The sequence below is a fragment of the Apus apus genome, chromosome 1 (genome assembly GCF_020740795.1).
Source record: "Apus apus isolate bApuApu2 chromosome 1, bApuApu2.pri.cur, whole genome shotgun sequence".
NCBI classification, from domain to species: domain Eukaryota; kingdom Metazoa; phylum Chordata; class Aves; order Apodiformes; family Apodidae; genus Apus; species Apus apus.
The window spans coordinates 122,079,851-122,107,636 of NC_067282.1; the positions used below are offsets into that span (position 1 = coordinate 122,079,851).

The following is a 27,786-nucleotide window of genomic DNA, read 5'->3' on the forward strand; positions in this document are numbered from 1 at the left end:
ACTTTCCATCATTTAGGCTCAAAATATGGCTGAGGGTAGCTGCTAGAGTACATGAATTCATAATTGCAGACTAGGATATTCAACTTCAATTCAATTGCCTTCTTGCACTGCTGAACATATAACCCTTATCTTTAAATAAAATACAGACTTCGAAGTGCAGAACACAGAGTGACAGGTTATAGTGAGTAATTTGCTACTAGAAGTTAGCACAACTTCAACACGTATTTTGAAATCAAAAGGTCCCAACTGGTTTAGAAGAAAATAGATTGGGCAGCTTTTGCTAAAAATACAAGTTTTGATTCTGCCCCAAAATATTTCTTCTCCGTGGTTCTAATCTGAATTTCGTCAGTCCTAGGAGAAGTTATTACCCCCACACACCTAAACCTAGCTCTCTGCCTCTAATATTTTAGATAAATGAAAACTGAAAAGTATTTTGAATAAGTATGGCTAACTTTTGTGTTCCTCATTTTGTTCAAATAAAAACTCACTGGAAACACAGAGAAAAAGCAGTGACAGACAGTGATGTTTCAAGGAACATGACAGCATTTCTGTTCATTTAGAATTACCACTGCATTAGTTTTTGGGTTTCTTTTGCAGGATTTTCCTTCTGAGGAGAAAAGGAACTGCTCTTCAATCATGTCTATAATTCATTTTTTATCAAATACTATGTGGAAGAGACAGACTTAAGAAAAAAAATTATCAGATCCTCCAGAAAAGAAAAAAAGCAGAGGTTTGGTTTTAAGTATGTTTTAACTTTAATAATGTGTAACCATTTTTCATCCAAAGGGTAGTGAAAAGTCATTGCTATTTAGTTTTTAATCTGTTTTGTTTGCTTAATAAGAATTACTGAGAAAGTCTGTAAAAGATGTAATTTACTTTAACACTGTAAAAGTAGCTTTGGAAAAAAATGAGGACTTTAAGAATGTAATGGTCAAAAGCTTGAAAAATACAAAATAGCTTTTTAGGGTAAAATGTAGTTGGCACTTTAGGAAAAAAATCAAAACAATTTTTCTTTTTCTACATGTGACAACTATTCCATGTTTAATCCAAGTGTGATAATTGAGTTCCTGCAATGCACTCTTCAAGTCAAAAGTGTTCAGTCTTGAACCATTGTCATGAGCAAAGACTGCAATGTTTAACTTTATGGAAGGAGGAAAAGATGTCCTTTGTTTATGGATTTGGAAAAATAACTTTGAGGAAAAATAAGAATGCACGAAAGCACTTTTTAGTAAACTACAATCCAATGCCACATACTCGTAGTGCTATTATGTAGTCATTTTTACTCATGGCCTATCAACTATGATCTGCTGCAATGACACAAACAAGCAGGAGTCTTGTCCTGCTTAGAGTACTTTAGAAATCAATGACAATCCTGTGTTTAACCAGTCATAAAAAAAGACAGTTAAAAGCTTGAAAAACTGTGGAAGTTATGCCTACAGGTCCCTCAGAGATAGGCAAGTGTTTCATTCATATCAAAATATTAGCTTTCTTGTAACTCTGCCTTTTCACCTAAAGTTAAAACCAATATGTGTATATAAGTGACTAATGCCATGAATCCCAGACTTTTACAGAAAGGAACTTAGAGAGTAACTTCATGTTTTGATCCCACCAAAGACATTTCTTTCTGTCTTTTGGTGGTTTCTCTAAATGAAATATATCCCAAAACCTATGGGACATAGCTCAAGGAAGTTTAAATACAAAGGAGTGGTTTTCTTCAGCTTTGGCTTATTTGCCAGTGCCAGTGTATGTTGCTCTGAGCCTCAGGGATATGGCAGCATTTTGAAGGAAGTATGGGAATGAAGAATAAAAATGACATATTTAACCTTTGCCTGAATTGTGTATAGCTTCTATGCCAAGGGAGAATAGTAAAGATTCTAATATACAAGTTATTCATAAACATTGCTTACACACAAATTCAGCTGAATTCAGTAAGAATCTTTTCCTTAAAATGAACAGCAGTAAGGAGGGAATTCTTCCACCTTTTTCTTTTTCAGGCAATTACATTTGAAAATTCTTCATCAGGCTCTGTGATGGTGAGGGTTCAGGTGAACTTTGCAATTTGAGATGACACTGACCAGGTCCTTCACTTCTTCTGCACTTTCACCATCCCTCCACAGTGTGAAGCAGTCTTCACCACTACAGGCAACATTTAAAGATAGAGGTATCCAACCCAGTAGACCAGGTTAAACAGCAGGAAGGATGTAGGAAAAAAGACCCTAGAGTAAGAGTCCAGTTCTAAGATGTCTATGTGAATCCGTCCTCTCCTCCATGAGCCTGATTTACACTCTTCATAACAACAGAAAAAGCTCTGGCAGTCTTTCCCATCCAGACATTCATAGACACATGCATCTTCAAATTCTTGCCAATACATGGCATTGTTCAATGTGATGACTGTCGTTGGTGGCCTCATATCAAGTACAGAATAATTCTGAGGAGAGAAAAAGAAACCAACACTTTGATAAGCTTCCGTGGATGATGCAGACCAGAGTGACTAATCATGAGGAAAAATCACAGGAGCTGGGACTAAACAGTTCATAGTAGAGGAAGTCTAGAATTAGAGATTATCTTTCTGCTCTTCAAAAGATGCGATTGTGGAGTGTAAAGGTAAATAATTCTAGGTGCATTCTACTTGGGTAACTCAGGCATATATTTCCCAGTAATAATTTTTTGCACACTTAGGAGTTCACTTGCCTGTCAGAATATTAATTGCAAGTTGCTTTAAAGACTTGCAGCTACTACATTTCAGAATAGATGATGAAAAACAAGGGAGACGACCCCCTTCCCCACGTCAGTATGGAACATTTTCCATCTAGCATAGTGGCATTCACTGCCTCTTTACTTCTAAAAATAGGTATGGTCAGCAACAGATAGTGAGGATTTCAAAATGCCATCCCTAGGTGAGTCCCCTTAATACTTATCACACTAACTATTCTCAGAAATAGACCACCTGGATAACATGCATCCCCACAATACCACTCACGCCTACAAACGTCTCCTTCTTCAATGCACTCCCTGTTTAAGCTTTGTCAGCTTTTCTGTTGTGCCTTTTCCTTCTCATGAAAGTTGCTTTTCTCACAAGAGTCTCCTCTCTCACCAAGCCACCCATTCTGTCCTCACAAATGTCACCTCCTCTGTTGGTATCACTAGGAAAGGTCCCATCAGCTTCACTGCCCTGTCTGCACCACCCTTGCAAAGCAAGGATGCTCCAGCCCTGTCAGGACTGTTGTTTCCACCTTGAGGGACCTTCTGCCTGTGGTTGTGTTGAGCATTGCCTTTGCCTGCAGGATGGTGCTGGGGATGTACTAACAAGCTAGGCATTGTACCTGCTTGCACTCTGGAGCGTGCTCTGGGCCCCCTGCTTCCACACTCGCTGTGCAAAATACACAACATTTCGGGTGGGAGGTGTTGGGGCACATCTGCAAACATTCACACTGTATGTGAAACAGATCAGTGATATGACTGATGTGCCTCAGGGGAAATTTTCCTTTTTCTGTTGGCTTTGTAATGATAATATTGCCCGTCTCATTAAAAATGCTAGTCCCTGAGCTAAGAACTTGATGTGGCATCCCTCTGTGTAGATACTGGCATCCTCAGCATAGATAACTAGACCTGAGCAGCTGCCCAATGGCATCCAGCCAATCACTTCTAGGACACACTTCATCTCATTGTAAGTAGATGATTAAAATCTCTCAGGTGCTTGTGCTGTGGACTGGAAACAGGCTGTGGTTTAGAAGCAGGCTAGTGCAAATCTGTTTGTTTTGAAAGACTTTAACTCTGAGGTTAGATGACACAAAATGTGCCTTTGTGGTCTTCTCTGTCATTTATACAGTTCCAGGTGACCAGTCCAGGTGACTTTCACCTTTTACAATGTGTTGCCACACAGAGAAGGTCTAAGATTATTGTGCAAGCAATCTTTTTGTTTTAAAAAAAAAAGGCAAAAAAAAAAGGAGCTGTGACGAAAGTACACATGGAATTCTGCTATATAATGGTGTCACATATTATTCATTTCTTGCAGGCCTTTATTAGAACTTCCTACTCAGGGACTGAAATTTTCTATGCCTGGCTACAAAATTTATGTTAAAAAGAAGAAAGGCTAATTTAGATCTCTCCTGACAATTTTTGTAAGTGAAGAGAAATAAGTGCCCTCATTCTGCAAAAGAAACTTTCTCATGTATCAATAGCCTGGGTTTTGGGATTTGTTTTGTTGGGTATTTTTGTTTGCTTGTTCTTTTTTTTTAATCAACTGTCTGCTCAGAACACAATTAAAAAATAAATGCCCTGATAATACAGAGAGTTATCTGGTTGCTTTAATCTCTGTCAGCTAGGAGGGCTCCTAAAATGACTAGATACCAGGTGAAGCTGGATGGTAACCACTGTGTCCTATGAGTCCTGTCAGTACTTCCAGTCTGGCAAGGTAAGGCACTTCTCAGGTGCCTTGGACAAGGCAGTTCAGATGCAGTGTTAAACATGCTTAATAAAATGATTTCAGATAAGGTATAAGTGTGTTCTCTAGGAGGAAAAACAAGGAGTGCGTTTACCTGAACATGGATTTACTAAGATTAATAAATTTCACCTTTTAAGGTGGCATCACTACAAGGCTGGAAAAGACAGTCATAGAATCATAGAATGGTTAAGGTTGAAAGGGACCTTAAAGGTCACAGAATCACCAAGGCTGGAAAAGACTTTTAAGATCACCAAGTCCAGCCTATGACCTAGCATCAGGTTCCAACCTCCCTGCCACGAGCAGGGCCACCTCCCACTAGACCAGGCTGCACAAAGCCTCACCTACCTGGCCTTAAACACCTTCAGGGAAGGGGCAACCACAACTTCCCTTAGCAACCTGCCTTATTACCCTAATGGTGAAGAGTTTCTTCCTAATGTCTCACCTAAATCTACTCTCTTTCAGTTTAAAACCATTACCCCTTGTCCTATCACTACACTCTGTGGTGAAAAGTTTCTCTGTCTTTCCTGTAGGCTCCTTTTAGGTGCTGGAAGGCCTCTATAAGGTCCCCCCAGAGCCTTCTCTTCTCCAGGCTGAATAGCCCCAACTCTCTTGGCCTGTCTTCATAGCAGAGCTGCTCCAGGTCTCTGATCATTGTGGCCCTCCTCTGAACCTTTTCCAACAGGTCCATGTCTTTCCTGTGCTGAGTGCTCCAGATATCTTGAGAGTCAGAGACACTGCTTATTTTATTCAGTTTATGCTACAAATAGAACAAGGGAGTTGTCTATGTATAAAAAAAGATATTGCTCAATATATGTCTTATAGTGAAAAAAGTAAAAAGATACTTGTGGATCAGATCAAACTGACTAGACCTAGACAAAGAGTGTTAAACCCTACTGTCATTTTAATTCAGTATGTTTTTCCTTTTGAAATTATTTTTATTTGAAGAAAAGGAAAGTGCCACTACCTGCTACCCATTCAATGTGCCTTATTCACTTAATCTTTCAGAAAAGTCTGCCCAAGGATTGGTGGCAGTATGCTTGCTGTAAACCCTTCATTGTGAATGAACAGATTGTCAATGCCTTGTGAGCTTTTTAAAAAACATCAGAAAACCCCCTGTATATAACACTATTTGTAAAAGGTAAGCTAGTAACATCTCATAGAATGGTTGGGGTTGGAAGGGACATTAAAGATCATCTAGTGCCAAACTCCCTGCATCCCTGCATAGGCAAGGATACCTCCCACTAGACCAGGTTGCTAAAAATCTGGCATTCAACACTTACAGGGATAGGTTACCCATAACTTCCCTGGGCAACCTCTTCCAGCATTTCACCACCCTCACAGTAAAGAATTTCTTCCTAATAGCTAATCTAAATCTCTTTCAGCTTGAAATCATTCCCCCTTCATCCTATTGCTGTGTGCTCTTGTAAAAAGTCCCTCTCCAGCTTTCTTGCATGCCCCCTTCAGATACAGGAACAACCTTCTCTTCTCCAGGCTGAACAACCCCAACTCTCTCAGCCTGTCTTCACAGGAGAGGTGCTCCAGCCCTCTGATCATCTTTGTGGACCTCCTCTGAACTTGCTCCAACACCTCCATGTCATTCCTGTGTTGAGGGCTCCATAACTGGACACAGCGCTCCAGGTGGGGTCTCACAAGAGTGGAATAGAGGGTGAGAATCACCTCCCTTGACCTGCTGGCCATGATTTTGTTGATGCAGCCCAGGGCACGTTTGGCTTTCTGGGCTGCAAATGCACATTGCTGGCTCATGTTGGGCTTCTCCTCAGACAACACTGATGTCCTTCTCCTCAGGGCTGTTCTCAATCCATTCTCTGCCCAACCTGTATTTATGCTTGGGATTGCCCCAGCCTGGGTGCAGGACCTTGCACTTGGCCTTATTGAACTTCATGAGGCTGACATGGGCCCACCTCTCAAGCCTGGCAGGGAGCTAGCAGTTGTAAATTATAAACTTCAGCATAAACTTATAAATGATGAATAAATAATAAAACTTGTCAATTATAAACTTTAGCATATCCAAATCAAGAACAGTAATAGCAATGGTTCAGTTCTGTCCTTTTTTCTTATTTGCATCTGATAGCTGGAAAGCAGGCCATCCAACCAGCTGATTAACTGGCACTCTGAATGTTTGATATTTATACATATGAGAGTATGTATTTCAGTTTCAGATTTCATGCAACTTAGAGACACAATTTTGTGCTGTTTCAACTTTATTACAGCTGTATGTCTAAAAATAGTTGTATGGGGAATAGAATTGTTTCCATTTGTAGATACAGCACAGCCAACTATGTTAAACTTCTGTGCCTAACTTATTTGAAAACCCACCCTAAAGCTTGCTAAAGACTACAGATATGCATAAGTGAATAATTTTCTATGAAACTCAGTTAAAAATCCATAGACGTTTATGATATAACTCGTGTTTGTTACCTTTTAAAAAATTGTATTGAGAAATTGCAGCATTATGTGAAGCAGACACACAAAATTTCTGAGGTAGAAATAACAAACAATATTCTGCACCTGACCCTCCTCCCTCCAAAGTATTTTGAAAGGTCCCTATAGAAAGAGGCAGCTATGTTTCTTTGCCACACCTAAGGACAAAATGACCTTTCAACAAAAAAGCAGAACAATTTTTATAGTGAACTCAGGGTAAAGCATAACATCACGTTACAGCTTTGTCAGGAATTATTGCAAGCAAATGTCAACCATACATTCATGCCTCCTTGTTCTCACTGAATAAAATAGTCTACTCACCATCACATGACCAAAACTGACATCAGGTAGCTTAAATAAAGATAACAAAAGAATATTCAGAAGAAAACATACTTATTGCTTCATAGGCATCTACTTTTCAATATAATTTCGTAAACCAAACATTTAAATGCAATTGTCCATAAAACACTTCCTGCTGAGTGTTCTATATATTCAGCATAACATTCTGTACACTTTAAAACTGCATGAAACATCAGCAGAATGCACACCTAGTTTCCATCTACTTTAAGCCTTTATTCAACCCATTGCATTTATTTATTTAGCACACAGTAGATAAGTGAGCATTTGTTCTTGAGGTAATTGAATCTCATCAACGTTGCATGCTTTCCATAATCTACATTCACATGTCTGGAAATACATCCTACTCACCAAGATACTCATTACTTTTCCATTCTGCCTTTCTACAGGATGACAATTTTTGTCTGATCAGTAGCAAGTTCAGTTTTATTTTCTTGTACATTTATTTTGTTTAGCACTCTTGCCTTTTGAGTGTAATGCATTTTTACAAGAAGCTATTAGAGGTTTAATGGAGTTTTCATTGACTAAGTCTATGGCTTTCTAGGCTCTCTCTCTAATTCCATACTCTTTTCAGCTTCTCCTTCATTATTTCTTCATTCAATCATTTGCTATAGCTCTCCATTCAGTTGTGACCTATTATTCCTTGAGTTTAGCCTTCCCTCTCTTTGGTTTCCTCCTTCACATTTTTACTAGTTGGCTTTGTATTTCTGTTTTCAAATGGCCATATTCCCTCCATTACATAAAATGGCATCCAACATCTCCAGCTACTGATCTCAAATTCATCAGCTTTTCCACTGATCTAAAGTGAACAACCCACTGCCACTTCCCTATATTTACACTGAGATTTTTTTCTCTGTTACGTGGCCCCCTGTTGTTCCTGTAGTCAGTTACGAAACACACCAGGCAATGCTTCCTGAATGACTGCTTTAATTGATTCTAAATAAACAGCTTTTGTGTGTGTCTGGGTATTACTTCTGAAAGTGTCTTTATGGCCAAAAATGCAGCCATATAGAAAACCTTTTGTACTTAGGAAAAAGCTCCCTTGTGAATAGTGCTAAAACCAAGTGATATTCCCAGTGGAGGCACTGAAATGCCAGTTACAAAATTCATCAATATTTCTAGACCTGCTAAGCCATGAAATAGCAGATGCATCTGAATATACATTAAAGTGCATATATTTGTATAACCAGCTATGCAGTCTGCTGCACTGGGAGTCCCTTATGACTACCAGCACAGCAACTGGAGAACAAAGTCACATAGGCAGGGTTGCAGCTTCATGGTCAGCAGGCTGACCATGTTAGGAGCATGTCTCACTCAACAAGCACGTAACTGCTTCTACTGTTACTGTGGGTCATTTTTTCCATCAGTTTTCAGGGCAGATCACACCACAAACTGGGAAGAGCTTGGAGGAGTGGTATATCATGGGATTATAGGCTGTCACCGAATGATTCTCTACTCTCCGAGCCAAACACGTGCTAGGAAAGAAATGAAATTCTCCCATCTTACCGACTTTTTCTTCTTAGTACAGTTTGGTTTCCTGCAACTTGAGTAGTAGTTGAGGGTTGCATACTCCATCAGAGCAGCAAAGACAAACAGGAAGCACACAGTCACAAACAAATCCATAGCGGTGACGTAGGACACACGGGGTAATGATTTCCTTGCAATGGTACTCAGTGTTGTCATGGTCAACACTGTAGTGATGCCTGCAGAGAGAAACTTGATTTAATTGCATGCAACGTGATTTCTCCATGGTGCAGAAGACCCTTTGGGGGAAAAAAGTACAAAACAGAAATCCAAAGTGTACCCAAATAATTTATTAATTTCATTTTGTAGTTTAAAAAATCATGGAAGATTATATCAGTAGAGCCATAACCAAAGCTTTCTTCAGCTATATCTATTAATCCTTGCAAAGGTGATATTTGCATGCCTCTCAATATACTTTTCTTCATCTCTTCCTTTTTTTTTTTTTGGTCCCAGTCAGGTTGGAGATGGGCGTGAGGGTCAAGGAGGAAATGAAGACGTTTGTGTAGGAAACTATAAAGCAGGAAAGATACTAAATCCAGAAAAAATAATAAAAAAAGAAACCTAGAGAACGATGAAGGTCTTTTTCACAGCAGTACTGCTCTCATGAAAAAACTTGTGCTCAAAAAGAAAAAAAATGGGGTGGGGGTGGGGATTAGGGGAAGAGAAAAGAGAAGAAATTTTGCAACAAAGTCCTGGCCATGAATTTTGAAAAGATGTTTTCACACTGCTTCTTCTTTGGAAGTCTTCCACTGCTGTTTTCCTTCTGACTAAGGGAAAATAGACTCTCATACAAACTTCAGATGTAACCTTAATGGAAACAGGCTTTTTAATTTATACAAAGTATTACATCTTAGATTGATTCAGTAATAATGACTATAATGAGAATTGGTTAGTGGAAAATATCCTGAAACAATAAAACCAATCCTAGAATGAATTTTATGGAGTGTCAGTTATTTGGCTTCTGGTAATTCACAGAATTTCTCTTCATTTCTGAGAATGAATTCTTTCATTCCCACTTTGGACTGATGCTTTCAATCATTTGTTATGAACCTCAAGCCTTCTGAAATAAAAAATACACCACCTCAGTGTCTTGGGAAGAAAAATAGAGCTCTCCCTCAAATAAGCCTCAAGAGAGAATGTGCTCTAAAAAAAACCCATAACCATAAGGTAATATTTCTTTTTATAGTTAAAGTGATATTCTGCAATAGTACACAATGTTTGAAATGGCAGGGGATGACTGAAATTATGCCTTATAGTAAAATTACTTCCCAAAAATGGCACTCTGGAGAGAAAGAAGTATCTGTGGATTACTTTTGAATACTTCCTGGTTATGAAGGAATGGCCACCTTTGATTTCTAGCATTTGATAGAAACCATAGCAATTCACAAGAATAACCCTCCTGATTCAAACTGTCAGAAAGCTCCTGGAAGAGCCTGAAGGCAGATTATTGCTTGGGCTTCAACCTTCTTGTACAAGGAACAATAACTAAATGTAACTACATCCCTGTGAGGATGAAATCAAGCAGAGGAGGTAGGAGACCTGCAGAGATGAATAACCATCTTCTGAAAAGATTTAAATGGAAGAAGAAAATGTATGGAATGTGTAAAACAGGACTGGCTACTTGGGAGGAATACAGGAATGTAGTCAGAAAATGCAGGGATGCCATGAGGAAAGCTAAGGCCCATTTGGAATTAAACCTGGTGAGGGGTATCAAGGACAACAGGAAGGGTTTATTTCAGTACATCAACAAAGAAAGGAAGATTAGGGGAAATGTAGGCCTGCTGATTAATGAGATGGGTGCCCCAGTGGCTGAAGACACAGAGAAGGCCTTATTTGAACTTCTTCTTTGCTTCAGTCTTCACTGCTAAAGCTGACCCTCTTGAATCCTGGACCCTGGAGGTAAGATAAAAGGTCTGGAGAGAGGAAGACTTTCCCTTGGTAGAGAAAGACCAGTTTAGAGGCCACTTAGCCAAACTGGACATCCATAAATCCATGGGGCCTGATGGGATGCATCCACAAGATCTGAGAAAGCTGGCAGATGTTATTGCTAGGCCACTCCACATCATCTTTGAGAGGTCACGGAGAACACGAGAGGTGCCTGAGGACTGGAGGAGGGCTGCTAGGAAATATTTCTGTTTACTGTCAACTGTGCCACATCCCAGGATAAGCAGATGTGGCTGACATGATCCAATAAACTCTGTGGACCTTTCAGAAACAGTACTGTAGATAGCTGATGCTTTGAAAAAGCTCCAGACACAAACCCATTCTCAGCCATTCATCACAGTAGTCAACAGCAAAGATGTCCATCTGCAGAAGCTATTGACTCACTAGCCATGATATGGCCCTTACTGTCTGTTAATTAAACTTCCTGTGTGACCATGACTCAGACCTTGGGAGTCACTAACTTCAGAAGAATTGCATTCAGACTATGAAATACTCTACTATATGAAATGAAGTTCTTTAACACTTGCTAACCCACGTTTAGGTTTCAAACACAAATCTGTCCTTTTCAAAGCCACATGTACATGTATGAGTTCTCAGGTATCTTGCTACCTCTAAAAAACTTCTTAAAACCAGCAGGCCTCTTCAGGTATAATATTCAGTGTCCTTTTTACTTGGACTCAAAGGTGAGGGTTTTTTCCCACTTATCCTGTGATAAGAACTCAATTACTTTATGACACTTTTTAACTTACAAGGCAAAAAAAAAAAAAGGGGGGAATTAAAGAAGGAAAAAGCTTTCAATGCTCCAAACCATTTTTTACAAAGGTCTGTGTTGTTTCTACTGAATGCTGTATTGGCAATACACTATTTTTCTTCTATTTTTGCTGAAGTGGATACATAATTTTGTATTATTTGTGACAAGAAGCATTGTGCAGGTACCTGTAATGATCATCAGTTGCCAGAGTGACTATGGATAGAAAGGCAGAGAACTAAAGGAAAAATTACCATTAGCCCCTATACTTAAGGATGGAAATCCTCAACCCAGTCCTACATCAGTGCCTTAAGCCTGAATGTGAAATGCCTACCTGAACCATGCTTGAGACTGTGAAGACCCAGAAGCTCTAGATGAGAATTAAGCAAAAGCAGCCCAGTAAATCATGTTGTAAATGCCCCACTGATACAGAATCTGTGTTTTGGGTGGCTGTGGAATAATTTTAGCTGATTGAAACAAAATAGGTTCCGCTAAATATATAGACACAGCAATGGTGTGAGATCTATTTTGGTTTTAAGGTATTAAACAGTCTATCCTCAGTCTCTTTGACAACTAATCATATTTTGCCAGTGGAATATAAAACCTTACAGGAAGTTCAACATTATCACAAGCCATCATAGTTCTGGATTATATATCACACTTCAAATTGTGGCAAGGGCATGACAAGATTGCTGAGCATGTAGAGGGAAACATCCAAAGGTAAAACAAACATATTTTTGCTACTATTATTTATGCAAAATATTTTGTATTATATGAAATCCAACAGGAAAGTATTATTCTTAATTTGAGCTGAGGCTTGAACTTGGATCCCACCTCACATTGTAAGCAAGCAAGTAGCTTTTGAAAGAATAAAAAATTCTACACTACCCAGTGTATCAATTTTACATTTGACACATGGGCACAAGTTTTGAAGTATTAAAATGAGTCTTAGGGGAATACATGCAGAGAGCAAAGAGAAAGGATGTGTGCCACATGATACTGTTTTGTATTCCAATACATTTACAAGTCAGAATATAGAGATATGCTTATATGAATAAAATGCAGCACCCATTATTTCCAAAGAGAATAAGATTCCATACTTAGCTCATTTTATCTCTCATGTTAAGCAAATTCACATTGTTGAGTGATTTCAACTGCAATACCTTACCAGATGAAATTGTTAAGTCTTTCACTTTGGGAAGCCCATACTGTAAAGTGAGCATTGCAAAAATTCACAGTGCTCTTGAACTGCCTTTTTCAACAGCATTTTAATAGCCAAGGACAGCTCTGAAGTAACAGCTTCAAATTTCTCAGGTAGACAGGTGTAAGTGGGAGCTTACAAGCTTGTGTATCAATTCTGGTTTGTGGCATTCATATTCTCTGAGCAAATTCTATACCAAAGATGCTCTTTGATAAATGATAAATCTTTGTCTGAGAGATCAAATGATGCAGTGATACGTAATGCATGAGAACACTTTAACCTTTAGACCATTGGCCTAAGCAGTTATCGAAAATTATTACTGCTTAAAAGCTCCTTACTGAAAACAGTATGCAAAGTGAGGTAGCAGGAGCTTCAGTGTTAGAAACAGTTTGGTCAGTGAGGCTCGTTTTTCTTTTTTTTCCTGAGGACATGGGACACTGGAGGAAGGGTGAGCTGCTTTTACCCATGCTAGAAGTTGTTTAGAAACTTAATTTTTCCACCTTGTGGTCTGGCACCTGTTTTGATCACTTGCTTGTATTTTGAGTGAGTTTAAGAAGGAATGACAAAGAGAGCAATGTTCATCTTTTATTCAACATCAACAGTATCTTCTTTTACACCAACACATTGCTGGCCTTGATACCCACTGAATTTTTTAAAAATGCACTTTGAAGTTGCTCTGTAGTAACTGCCTTGTCCTATTGCATATTACACCCATTTTGATAAAGCAGGGGGAAATTGGCTTGAAAGCTTCAGTTTAACTTAATTCCCTTCACCTTCAAAAAAAATAACCTATTATTTTCTGGATCATAACTTTTTCAGACCCTTGCTGGCTGCTCTTGACTGTGAACACTGGGAGAAGATAATTTTGATTACTAGAGACAAGCAAAACCAGCAAAGGGACATTTATTTTCTCTTGGAATGGAGGGCAGAATAACCTGGGATCACAAAACACAGTTCTCATCCAACACTCAAATTCTATTTCCAGTTTGCCATTGACTCTTCAAGAGGCCTGGAGTGAGTCACACTGCCATGATGAGCCTCAGCCCCTCAAAGTAGATGTGAAAAAGGGACTACAATGCCAAGGTTTTTATTAGCACTTTGATATCTCTGGACAGTTCTCCTGAAAGTATACTTATGGTCTTTTTTTTTCCCCTCACAAGCAAATCCCCACATTGCATTTATTTTTTTCCAGCACAGAAATAGCTTATTACTTAGTGTTATTTAGAAAGAGGTAAAATCTCTCCTTCATGTAACTGAGTGGTTGACAATAGCTTAGGATATTACCCACTGATTCCAGAGATTGAAATATTTCCCTGATGCTAGTCCTTTACATTAATGCAGCTATACTTGGGAAAGGTTTGGTACACTGAGTCTACAATCCATTTCAACTAATTAGCAGGACAGTTTCAGTGGCTTTTCTTTGGCTGTATTACTCTCAATTTAGCCATGTGTCACTATTCAAATGTGAATGTGTGCTGACAAATTTGTAAGTTGCATTATTCCAGCAGACCTACAGTAAACTGGAAACATCTGCTTACTCTATCCCAAGAGCCAACAGGCCAGTGCCAATTTGGGACCAACAGGACTCCACACAAAAAGAGGTGACTCATTTATATTATCTTCTTGGCATTTGACTTTATTTATTAAAATAAAAACCCAAAACCACAGCTATATTTTAGCCTAGTAATTTAGTTCTTCATCAGAGTTTTAGGAGTTAGTCACAATAGCCATTGAATATAGCCTTGGAACATCTCCTTTTTTATGCTTTTACTTCAAATTCATGACCTCAATACATGAATACAATTTTTGTCTGAAGTTCCTGTTAGCTGAGGGGATGAGGCAGGGAAAGTCACACTGTTGTGGCTACTGATGCAACCTACTTATGTGTCTAATTACTTGGAAAACAGCTGTGTGGTGTGGGAAACATTCCTCAGGAACAGGGTATAAGTGAAACAGAGCATTAACCAAACTCTGACAGTCATACAGCTGTTCTGTCTTCACCTATGTATGTATTGTCTTCAACTACTCTGGAGTTGGAGGGGGTCACAGAAATACCATAAGTCTTACAATCTGTCATGTTTCTGAAGCCCCAGTGTAAAAGCACTTTGGCACTCACATGAGGGGAGCAAGGACTGAATACTCCTTGCTTGGAAAACATCCTCAGAAAACTGGACCCACATGACGCCACATGACTTGCATCAGTCAGAAGTGCTACATCTGTTAATTTTACAAACTCCTGGGGCAAATCCAGCAGGTTATGGTCTTGTGCTGACCTCATGCAAAATTGGTTTTAATACAGAATTGTCTGTAAAGCATGAACCAGTGCTGGCAGCTTGCAGTTGTCTTATTGTAAGTTTTCAGGAACTTCTCTTCCTACTGGTCCCATGGCATAGGTTGATGTCACTGAGCTGCTCTTGGTTTGAAAGGATGGTCCTCACAAGAATTAAAGCTGGTACAATCTCATTTAAGAAGATGTCTAAGGACTGATAGTGGGACTGGCTGGCATATAGCTTAATTGCTTAAATAAAGCTGTGGCTAGTGAGGGAGTTACACTTAAGAGGATATTTTTGGTAATGTATTCCTTCTATCATTCAGCTGAAAGTTATTAAGCTATTGAAGCATTAGAAGTTTTGGGAGGAAAATCTTTGTAACTGTAAGTTTTTTGTATGAGTGAAGGATTTAATAAGCAGGATCAGACTTAGGGACAAGTTCAAGAGACTTATCAGCTGAAATCTCATTTAGACTGAATGGGTTTCAAAGTCTCCTTAGCACCTAAATTTTTACTTTCCTCTTCAGGGCTTTTATGCTAGAAACCACACCACCCTCAAAACTGGTAGTTGTTCAGATTTATTAGTGCAGGAGAGAGACAGGCTGAAACAGAACAAGTCATTTTTAACAACTGTATAAAGGCTGTGTCATCAAACAAGGTGTGTTCTTGCCTAGATCGAGTAGAGCACTTCTCCATGGTGTTTGAAAGAGAGCTGGCAGAAATGGTTTCACATATAAGTAAGCACTATTGCTAGTTACTTGAAAGAAAAGGGATGAGGAGTACTGGCAACCCTTGAACGGCTGTTTAGGGGAGGAGGAGACAGAGGTGTTTTGTGCAGATGGCCTCTTATACACTGGGCTTGAACAAAGACTTGTCAGCACTCAGCAGATCTTGAGAAAACCATGCCTGCTGCAGGCTGCATTCATGTGTCCTCCAAGAAGGTGCAGCCTGTTCACAGCCCTTGTCCTCCACTCTTTCCGTGCAGTGGTATCATCCTTTTAATCCTGGGGACTCAGTTGCTTTCTGTCTGACATCAGTCTAAAAAATTAAGCAAGTCATTTTTTTATGATTTCTTCTTTCAAATTGAAATGATCTAGAGAGTCGGGCTGGTTAACTGGAGATGGTAATGAACTCCAGCAGAAGCAACCAAAGAATAACTGGTTATGATAACCTCCAAGCTTGAAAACAGAGATGTAAACATTGACAAAGCCTCCCCTTTTTTCTTAGACTGGTAGATTTCTGAATCAGTTAACATTGGCAGTCCTAGCAATCACAGCATGGAGTAAAATGTTGGGTTTCTTGCAGTTCTGAGGCATATCTATAATTGGCTATTATACAGCCCTATGCCCTTGGTGCTGGCAAAACCTGCAGATTTTCCTACAGACCTAAAAATAAACAGTTAGCATTTCTAAGTGTATCATAAAGCAGAATGCCAAAATGCACATGCTGCTCCTGACACAACTGAGCTACTGGAAAACCTATACCAGCATAAATCTCCATAACCTATGAGAAACATCTATACAGCTAGTGTGGAGATTAACTTCAAGCACAGAAGCTAAAACACTTTGCATGAGTTAGTATTATTGTATGTCACCATTTTCTGCATATATAAGACATCATGCCCTGTGGGGGAGAGTTTCAGAAGGGAAGAAAGCCAGCAATACTATTAATTTATTCTTTAAAAATGTCACTAAAATATCATACTGAGAACAAGGCAACAGACATTAATTCTAAAATATTATGCAAAATAGGCAGCAGTGTCATTCCCAAGGGTCAAGGTAGTTTACTTTTAATTACCCTGTTAAAGGCAGAAAGCTAGAGGCTTCAGTGATAAGTGGATGTGGGTCTGCAAGATGTGGTAGCAATAATTCAAAGCATGGAGTTAGTGGTCTCTTTGAAAGGAAGTTGACCTTTTAAAATTATAATGTAGTAGAAACTATGCAAAGAAAAGGGAATTACTAACAACTTACCTAATGCTGTTCTTGCTGGTGTGGCATCTTTTTTAATCCAAAAGGATACCCAGGAAAGCACAACTGTTAATATACAGGGAATGTATGTTTGAATAGTAAAATATCCCATTCTTCTACTTAAATCAAAGTATATAGTCATGACTACATAATCACCTGCAATAATAGAAGAGAGAAAAAAAAATTGACATTGTGGTTAGATACAGATGGTTGTTGACTGAGCTGCTAATTTTTAAGCTTCATAAAAATACTGCATATGAAATATTTCTTAGTGATTTGAGAGCATCTGTGCAGCAATGCCTACAAGAAATAGAATTCAAAGAAACCTTTCAATTCTAATTTCCTTGAGTTTTAGGTCTCTGTGGAAATGGTGTCTTATTTGGACAGGCAGAAGCTCTCAGTAATCATTCTGGATGAGTAAATGTCTGAAAAGCACCTTGGCTTTCCAGACTTGATATTTCTGGGTGGCTCCATGACCACAAATATGAAGCTACTGTTATTCACCAGATTCTGTAACCAAGCCACACGAAATCCCACCTTCTGCAAGTTGTGTCTTCCCTGCCCTGATTTCAAGTTTGAGTGACTTCTGTTATTTTGGGATATGAATCAAGCAGTAGAGGGCTTTATGGCAAGTGTAGCATGCACATGAGTATGCCTTTACAAAAGAAGTCATTTATAGACACCAGAGCCTCAGTGCTGTCAGGGGAGGTCAGACTGCATGCTTTTAAAGGACTCATCAGTAAAAAATCGAGTCTCTTTTTGTCAGCATTCCTTCATTTCAAAGCAGTTGTGGTTATTTGTATCTGTAAGCTTTCAGAATGTGGATATGAATTTTATTATTCTGCTCTGATTCATAAAATCAAGGATTCAGTAAGAAGGTTAGTTGATCTCACATGATAAAATTTTCTTCACTGTATCACTTCTGCTAACCCTCAAGACTCCACGGGGGATAATAATCTGTCACTCTCTCTCTTCCTAGTAGAGGCTACTGACCTTATCACCTCTCTCCTTACTAACAGCTCCCTCAGCTTCATAGATGTTAACTATCTTTTTCTCTCAGCCACAGTGATTAACAGTAATAAAACTGAACTGAGACCAATTTCTACACTTTGCCTGAAGCATGTTTCTTCCATTTCAGATGTGAAGAAGTGTTAATATGCCTGAGAACTTTTATGGGGTTGTGTCTGACTACATCAGACTTGACACAATAAATTATATTGCTTTTTGTTCCAAATCTGGAATTTCTAGAATATATTTACAGAAGGCATCATTTTAAACAGGTAGGTAAGTCTGCCCTGTTACAGCAAACCATCAGAATACCGAAGACATGGAGTTGCTACCCTCTGGTAGCACAGAGGGATTACTCCCAAAGGAATGTATGTACAAGTCACCCAAGTAGAGGCACAATGGATTAATTAGGAATGAGACAAATTAAAGCTTAATCTTCTAGCAACAGAGACAGCATGTGAACAAAACCATTTAACACAGTGGGTATTTTTACTATAGTTCAGTATTACATAGAAAATAAATTAATTTAGTAAAAATAACTTCCACTCAAAGAATTTTGGAAGGACACTTGTCCTGGTTTGAGCCAGGGTGAAGCCAATTTTCCTTTTACTGATTTTTTTTTTTTCCTTCAGCAACCTTTCTTTTAACTAGCAACAGTCTGTTCTAACTAAAGCTGATAAGACAGTGGAATGTTTTTCTAACTCCTGGGGCTTCAAGGTTGCACCTTCGCTCTGCCGGCTCAGACACTATGGGGAGATCTATGACCCCCCCGTAGGAGGCTGAGTTAGACAGACAGCAAGACTGGCCAGAGATATTCCATTCCATGTATCTACGTAAGCTCAGAGGAAGGTCAGAGATCACAGAAGACAACTTCCTTCCTGCTTCTCCTTCCCTTCTCTTCTGTCCATGGCTGGTGTCCAGGGAGGACTCCGTCCATCCACCCCCAGGCTTGAGCTCTCCCAACCCTCATCACTCTGTGCTCTCTCCTGCAGCTCCAGGATTTCTCAGGACTGTTCCAGCTCAGGAGATGCTGTGGGAGTTGCTGGGGGTGGGGGGAGGTGAGAGGCTTTTGCACATACCTGAACATATTCGTATATATTTGTATATATATTTTCTTATATCATTGGTGTTTAATTAAAGCTGTCTAGTTTAGTTTTCAATCCAGCCAAGTCTCTCTCTTTTTCTCTCTCTCCTTCCCTACCTGGGTGGGAGGGGGAGGGGATTGAGAGCGTTGTTGTCAGACCTGAGTCAAAGAGTGACACCACTGTAAAATGAGTGAGCTACCATCAGCTAAAAAGTCAAAGGCAAATGACAATCTGAGGGTGGGATTTTGGGAGAGAAAGTTAGAATGATGAGTCAAAAGGGAAAGTTTCTATGTGTTGAGTTCATCATTTTGAGACAGACATATTTGGAAGAGGTCGATAAACCTGTGGGTACTTCATCATGCCTCTGTCAGATGATCACGTACATTTTAATGAGAACTGTGCCCATATAAAGGATGTGACTCCAAGAAGCTGGACAGTCATTTCAGAAGCCTTGTGTATTTGTCATAATGGGACAGAGTTTTAATGAAGGAGCTTGCTGCTGTTATGAGTAGGAAGTATTGCAGTACATCAGGACATAGTGAGCCTTGTTCACTGCCTAAGGGTTATTCTCATTCCACTAATCTCCAGCACCTTTCTCCATGCAGCGAATGGCACAAGGGAACTGATGTGGATGAGTAACCATTTATTGGCTTATTTTTAGACTACATCAGCTCCCAAATCCAGTTTGCCTCACCAAAGAAAGATTTACAACACAGAAACTGAAGTAATTTCACAGATACGGGATTAAGGAGAGGCTTTGTAAAGTTCTGTTTCTAACAGGCACAAACGACTCAACAAGTTTTGATAATATTTCAAAGATTGTCTGTCACGGCAGAAGAATGAACCAAAAAAATTAAATCAAAGCTTGTAGGAAATGTGCCAAGCTTAGTTATTGTATTGAAATGTTCCATTACTCAGTTATTGTATCTAGAACTGTGTGTCTATGAATAAGCTGCTTGAGAATGGCAAAAAGCAAAGCAATCTTCAGATTCGGTGACCTTATAGCAACTTTTCAGTACCTGAAGGGGGTCTACAAGAAAGCTGTGGTAGGGTGTATAGTGAGACGACAAGGGGTAATGGTTTGAAGCTTAAAAAGGGGAGATTCAGGTTGGACAGTAGAAGAAAGTTCTTTCCTGTGAGGGTGGTGAGATGCTGGAACAGGTTGCCCAGAGAGGTTGTGAATGGCCCCTCCCTGGAGGTCTTCAAGACCAGGCTGCATGGGGCCTTGAGCAACCTGATCTAGTGGGAGGTGTCCCTGCCCATGCAGGGGGGTTGGAACTAGATGATCTTTAAGGTCCCTTCCTACCTTTGCCATTCTACGATTCTATGATTCTAAGATTCTGTGACTGTGATATGTACAACTCAAGTACACACACAGGTCATTGCTCCTCTGAACAGGATCACCATGTTACCCAGCAGAGCGGACAAGAGTAGGGCTAGATACCAGATAGAAAGATACTGGTTAGTTAGGCAGAGTTCCTGCTTCCAAGGTCTTCTACTGAAAGAAGCCTGATAAACAGTGGGACAAAATTATGGAAAATTATACTGTTTTGCAGACAGAAACTGAGGCAGAGATTAAACAATACAGAGTCCATCATCTTCACACTTAGTCACAAGCTGATTCAGTATCTCTCAGGTAGTATTAATTTTGCTTGATTTTAGAGATCTAGAAGGTCAGTTCTACAGACCTTCACAGACCTGTACACTGTGACCTCTGTTCTATACTTAAGATAAATTTGTATTTTACCATATAGCTTGTCTAATCTGTTTTAGAGTTTCACTTCAAAAAGAGATGAATGTGCCCAAAACTTTTACATTTCTCTCCAATGACTAAAAAAGGGGAGTGCTCAGCTCAGATGTGGACAAAGACATTGTAGACACTTGCAGATGATTCAAGGAGCCAATCACATCCCATGATTCCATGGTGAAAGCTACATCAAGCTATTTCTATGAGGGTGCTAAGGTTATTCTACTTAAATATTATAACGTTCTTAACTTTTTAAAGGGCATTTTAGTTATTTCCTTCCCTTGTTTTGTGGTTACATTTGATGCATTCATCCTGAAGGACAGGCAAAACTCCTTCTCTGTCTGCTCATCTGCTGGCTGGCTGGCTTCTTTCCTTGCTTCCTTCCCTCCCTTGCTCTTTATTACAACACAACTATTCAATTTTTCTTTATCCCAATTTAAAACCTGTCAAGATACCCCTTCTCTGTCAAAAATCCTTCCAGCAAGCTAAAAAAAATATAAAGGAACCATGACTCAGTCAAATTTTACAAGGAGCTGCAAATCATCAAGTGTCCAACAGAGACCCATAGATATCTAACAAGCATCCAATGAAAGAAAGGGAAATCCTAGGATAATGATTAGCTGCACTCATTTCTCTCCTAACCTGTTTTCAGCTCTGAATTCCATATGAAAATTCTCACTATGATGAAGGCTGACCCAGTCACACATACTGTCCCTTCTATACTACACTCTCACAGGAATAAGCTGACAGATAAGAAACATACCAAGAGATGGGAAGAACAATTTAGTTCAGTGGCATTAGTGATGCAAAGTGGGATTAAGAGGACAATTTGCTGGTTCTCCTACAATACTCTTTAGAGAGGACACAGTTTATAGATTACAAATGCTGATGACACTACTTAGTGAATTGCCACTGCTGAAATGAAATGCAGAGCTTCAGGTAGAAGCACCAGTGTTGTGGTTGCTGTTGAAGGCAAGCATGTTTCTGTACAGCATGTACTAGATGCCTTTTTCTTTAATAGCTACAGTGAATTACAATTTTCAACTAAATTACTATTTCAGTTCTTCTGCTCTCAGCCAAGTAGACTTCTGTTGAGACTCCTGAATTGTCTCTTTGCATCCAGAAGAGCCAACATGTATGTGGTATGGCTACTTTCCTCAATGCACTACTCCAGACTGCATTATTCTTATTATTATAGTCTCAATTACTCCTTTCAGAAATGATTATTCTCTATGTATCTAAAAGCACTTGTCTGCAGCTACAAGGAAAGTACCCATGGTACATACATTTCTGACTTTCTCTATAGACACATAATAATAATTTGTACAAAGAAACTCTCGTTTCTTCTAAAAAACCTGACCTACAATTCATTCTGTATGTCCTGAAGGCACAAGTAAAGAACTCAAAGGACAGAAAAAGCTTTCAAGCACTCTGCACAGTGCCTCCTTGCTCCTTCGACAGCCTTCAGAGCTCCACCTGCCATGACTGCCATGAATAGAAGAGGAGCTGTGGCTGATTGTGCAACAAAGCCCCGCAGTGCAGACAAAATGGAAAAAAAAACCTCCTTCCAAACTGCGTATCATTAAATCAGTGTACTTGGTTTAAAAGTAATCACACAGTGATTGCCTGGCTAGGGACTGCTGGAATACATAATAACAGGAAACTTCACTTGGAAACTCAGAGAGGAATACCACTTTTTACCAGCTTAAATCATTTTCCAGGAAGGAAAACTAACTTTTGACTGAAGCATCAGACCATCAGTTCACTGAAATAATGAAAATTACCTTGAGGCAAAATAGTGCCCAACCAGCTTTCTATAATGAGAGCAAAAGATGCATCTTGAGGCAGCAAATCTGGAGTAATAGCAATAGTGTAGCAAATGCTTCCCATGAAAACAAATGACTGCTGGCTGTGACCCATAGGACTTACAGTAGTTTTAACTTTCTGCTTTGAAAGTAGGACACTATTTAGAACAATAATGATTTTTAGAGGAATAACTGCTGTGGATTTTAAGGAACAATGTCAACTATAGCCCATTTCCTTTGTCTTTGGCAGACTACGGGCATGGTATGGTTGACTGAATTGCCACAGTTTTGCCAACATTGTTCCAAGAACAGCTCACTTAAAGGTACAAGGTTTGAGCAGAATGCAATTGGTTATTTCATTTTAAGGAAACCTTTTAACAATATAAAATTATGTATTGTAAATAATGTATTTACTCAAACCATACCATACTATCTTACCACACATTTTCATTTATCCTCCCATTATATTCTGCAGTTAACAGGCACCACAATCCCAATTATCTTAGAAAAAAAGTTAAAGAATGCCTTCACAAAGACTGCAATATGAAACTACAATGCATACACACAACAATTTCAGCATGTGAGTGAAAGTAGAAGCTAATTTTCCATCACTAGAACTGCAGAGTAATGAGGAGTGGCAGAGTTTATCCATGTTGCTATAAAAGTTTCATGAAAGAAAGAAGTCCTGCTCATTAAAATGAAGACTCAGTGTGTTACCAGCATTTCTTTGTTGAAACCACAGAGAGTACAGAATCACAGAATCTTAGGGGTTGGAAGGGACCTCAAAAGATCACCCAGTCCAACCCCCCTGCCAGAGCAGGGTCACCCAGAGCACATCACACAGGAACGTGTCCAGGCAGGTTTGAATGTCTCCAGAGAAGGAGACTCCACAGCCTCTCTGGGCAGCCTGTTCCAGGGCTCTGTCACTCTCACAGGAAAGAAGTTCTTCCTGATATTTAAGCGGAACCTCCTGTGCTCCAGTTTGCACCCATTGCCCCTTGTCCTATCACTGGACATCACTGAAAAAAGCCTGGCTCCATCCTCCTGACACTCACCCTTTACATATTTGTAAACATTGATGAGGTCACCCCTCAGTCTCCTCTTCTCCAAGCTAAAGAGACCCAGCTCCCTCAGCCTTTCCTCATCAGGGAGATGTTCCACTCCCTTCATCATCTTTGTGGCTCTACACTGGACTCTTTCAAGCAGTTCCCTGTCCTTCTGGAGCTGAGGGGCCCAGAACTGGACACAATACTCCAGATGCAGGCTCACCAAGGCAGAATAGAGGGAGGAGAACCTCCCTTGACCGACTAACCACACCCTTTCTAATTCACCCCAGGATGCCATTGACCTTCTTGGCTACAAGGGCACATTGCTGGCTCATGGTCATCCTCCTGTCCACCAGGACCCCCAGGTCCCTTTCTCCTACACTGCTCTCCAGCAGGTCAGCCCCCAGCCTGTACTGGTACATGGGTACACTGGTACACTGAGGCATCTCCATTATTATCTCAATAAATCAAATTGACTAAACAGTGAGTAAACTACATACCTAAACTTTAAAAAAAAAATATTTTATTTTTATATGGAAGCCAAGAGAAGACCATATTTAACCCTGCCATTCATTCTTTTTGCACCTCATCCTAAATAAATTTGGCATTCTAGGTGAGGTAACAGGTACTCATTGCATACAATATTTCTCCATAAACTCTGTGTTTAACCACACAAGAAATGCACACATATCTTCAGAGGTGTTATTTTTGTGCAGTCACAGTGTTGTCAGGGTTGGAAGGGACCTCTGAAGATCATCTAGTCCAGCCCCCAATCTATTGGTGTCTTAGCTATGAGACACCCAGTCACATGCAAGGATCTTACATGCTACATATTGAACAGAGAACAAAAAAAGCTTTCTGTGTCCTAAAGATCTCTGGTTTTTAACTCACAATTGCCTTTGGCATTATCAGGGTGTGTCTCTGTGTGTGTGCATGCATGTACAAGTACAATGTAGCCCAGGTTTGCCTTTCAGCACTTAGGTTTGAAAAGCAAATTATCCAGAAACACATGCACACCCCGAGTGTGAATGCCTTGGTTAAGTTTTCCATTAGAACAGACAAATTACTACACTAGTATAGAGTGAAAAAAAACCCAGCAAACCCAAGGCCAGAAGCATTGTTTGTGCTTGTAGAAATCATGTTCAATTATAAGCACATACATATTCATAAGCATGCATAATAAAGATCAAATATTGACAGAGCAGAGTGTGAAAAGCAAAGACCAGATCCAAGGCTGTTTGAAGACAACAGAATTTTTGAAGTCAAGTAAAACCAAGGCTTTGTCCTAACTTACTAGAAGCAAATTACATTAAGTTTTTTGTGGTTTTTTTCTTGTATATCAACAAGAGGAATAGAATATTGAGGAACATATTTTTACTTGAAGCTGTCAATTTTTGCATCACCATCAAGAATTCGGTATTTATTTTGTTTCTTCTTCCTAGAGAGAGAATTTTTATTTTCTTTCATGAAAGCAGCTTTTTCAATAGAGTTGTGTAAAATGACAATATTGTTAAATGAACTAATGCCCCTTTAAGAATGTTAAAGTCTGTGTTTCCAGCACGTGAAGTTATTTCATCCTCTGATTTTGGCCTTTAGTATTAAATCTGGAAAACCAATGCATTTTTTCAAAGATCTAATTTATTTGTATTGATTTTTGGTTTTGATTACTGGAACTTCCTGAAGAACTGAAATTAGATAAACAGAAGACCCATTTTTTCAACATTTAAATTTTTGTGTTCCATAGTAATTTGAAACCAACTAGTCAATATTTCTTGTGATCCAATCAATTAATGATATGCCACACTGGCACTTTCAAAACCAGTTACTTTTGATTCAGCTGTAATAATTTCACTGTCTGTAGCTGTAGTTCTTATCTTCTCTTAAGTGTCTGGAATACTTTGAATAAACTCAGGAGATGGCTCAATATCTGTGAACACAACTGACCTTCAAAATTAAAAATATTAGCCTTGAGGAAAAAAAAATTAAATTATTATAGCATTTTGTGGCATGATCAAGATTTTTTTTTTGCTAATTGTATACTTATGTGTTTACATACTTACACAAGCTGTCCTGCCAGATACACTTGTTCTGTCTTCCCAGTCCTACTGCTGCATATAATACTGTCCTCCAGTAAAAGCTATGTGAAGTCAAAGCATCTTATTAATCTATGCAGCACTACAAGCATCAGAATTTCTCTCAGGCTGTTCAGACTTTTTATCTTTAGGCATAATGACATTTTCATTTTACAACATGAAGTATCACTTCATATGTTTTTTTCAAATGGGCTACTAATGAAAACGATGGATTTTTAATTTGGCTGTTGTAAGGTACAAGTAATATTGGAAAAGCCTCAAAAAAATATTACAGTTTCATCAAGGCACATAATGGGAGTAAAAATGAGTAATAGCATAAGCAAGACTTTGATTCATAATTACCAGTCCAGTTCGATTTCTGCCTTAACAGTAGAAAATTTACCCACATAATCTCCATTTGCATTCATGCATCAATCTGAGAGAAAATCAATATACAAACACAGTGCAGCATGCATGATCTATTACTCATTATTTCAACAAAGCGTTTCTCTTTACCACATATAGGTTTGCTTTTGTGCTTGAATAATTCGTGTGAACAATGATGAAGAAAAGCAGTAAATTACTGTAGCTGCCTACATCAGTGAAAGCAGATGCAGGTTGGCAATGCCATTTATAAAGGAATCTTCTTTTGCAGGTTTATTGATGGAGAGCTGTGCAATGCTTTTCAAGCACAACATTATTCATGCTTCACAGAGCCCCAAATACTGTAGGAGAATACACAATACTAATGACTCTTGCGTTCATTTTTGCTCTTAATAAGCACCAAATCATGCCTGGGAACCCCCAGGTTTATGTCATCTCTCAATGCTGAACACTTCTCATTTATTTCTAGGGCTGAATTCCTTATCCACAAGAGCTGTTGTTTGTGGTAAGAGGCCCCTTTGGACTGAAGGTTGCTATGAAGTCCTGCAGGGCTGGATTAGGTGAGCTTGTAATTCCAAAGCCAGTTGAAACAGATTTCAATCAGGTACTAAAAAAATCCCATTTCAGCATTTTCAAATAAAATCATATCTTTTGTAATGTAACCTGTTTCTTTCTACCGATACTGACATCTAGTCCACTCAACTGTCCCTAACATATGCTCTTGAGGCCCAATTTCCCCTATAATCACTCCAAAGCATTAAATAGTATCTCACTGTTGGAAAACCATCCCCACTGATCATATTGAATTCGGGAAAAGACTATGGTGATTATCTGGTCTCATTTTCTGCATGGTATGAGATTTTTCTGAATCCCTGCTGCAAACCAAGAAGTTATGGATAAAAAAGAAACTTTTTTAGAAAGGCATTTTGTCTTTATTTAAACATTTCTAGCAGTAGTGCTGCAATGTAGTTAGTCCTTGTAGTCCTTTCAATGCCTAACAATTCTCACTGTGAAAAACAGGTGTGTTTTACCTTGTCTGCAGTCATCTAGCATCAACTCAGACTTCGAGTCTTAACACACCTTTTCTAACCTTCATAGTTAGTTTTCTTTTTTTTCATGAAGGTATTTAGAGATGGTAAGCAACTACCTTTTATCCTTCAAGATAAACACTTCCAGTCTCTTAACATAAGGAATTATTTTCAGTCTCTGAGAAGTCTTCAGGCTCTTTTGTGAACTCCACAGCTCTTCAAAATAACTCCTGAAGTGCAACCATCAGAACTAGATCTTATTTTAATAGCAATTGCATAAGCACAACATATAGAGATAATATAAATGCCCTCCTCCTAGGAAAAAAATCTTTCTCTGAATACAAATCCAAAACCTGTGCTTGGTATTTTGGCCATCCTTTCAAACCAAGTATATATTTTTTAAATAACAATTAATTGACAAGAAGTATCCCAGAGCCTTTAGACCTGCAGTGCCCAGAAGGGCAGGTCTCCAATTCTGAGAAAGCAAAATCCATAGGCTTCAGTCCTAAATAGGCTTCAATCTTGAATATATATCCTGAAGTACAGAAATGCCTGTTGGCACCTAAAGCTGGGCTACAAAGCTATCTGAACTGCTTTCTACCCTGACTTATATCTATTATTATCCAGTCCCTCTGCCTTTTTGTCAGCTATAACCCCTTTGAGTCTTAGTGTTATGATTGCTCTCCATCATTAACAAAAAATATGAAATAGCATT

The 27,786-nt window shown here is 39.0% G+C and overlaps 1 protein-coding gene across 3 annotated transcripts in view; it reads right to left on the reverse strand.

Annotated features, from left to right (window-relative positions):
- Positions 1-568: 568 nt before the first annotated feature.
- GABRG3 (gamma-aminobutyric acid type A receptor subunit gamma3) overlaps positions 569-27,786 on the reverse strand; it is a 317,950-nt gene continuing 290,732 nt past the window's right edge. Inside the window, exons 7-10 of one of the 3 annotated variants that reach the window (XM_051608625.1) lie at positions 16,900-17,052; positions 8,750-8,946; positions 7,208-7,237; positions 569-2,428 (exon numbers count right to left, since the gene is read on the reverse strand). In XM_051608625.1, the coding sequence (XP_051464585.1) occupies positions 2,150-2,428; positions 7,208-7,237; positions 8,750-8,946; positions 16,900-17,052 (659 nt within the window). In that variant the 3' untranslated portion in view covers positions 569-2,149. Of the gene's footprint in view, positions 2,429-7,207; positions 7,238-8,749; positions 8,947-15,510; positions 15,968-16,899; positions 17,053-27,786 lie in introns of those variants that run through there. The other 2 variants (XM_051608626.1, XM_051608627.1) reach the window with 2 other exon arrangements.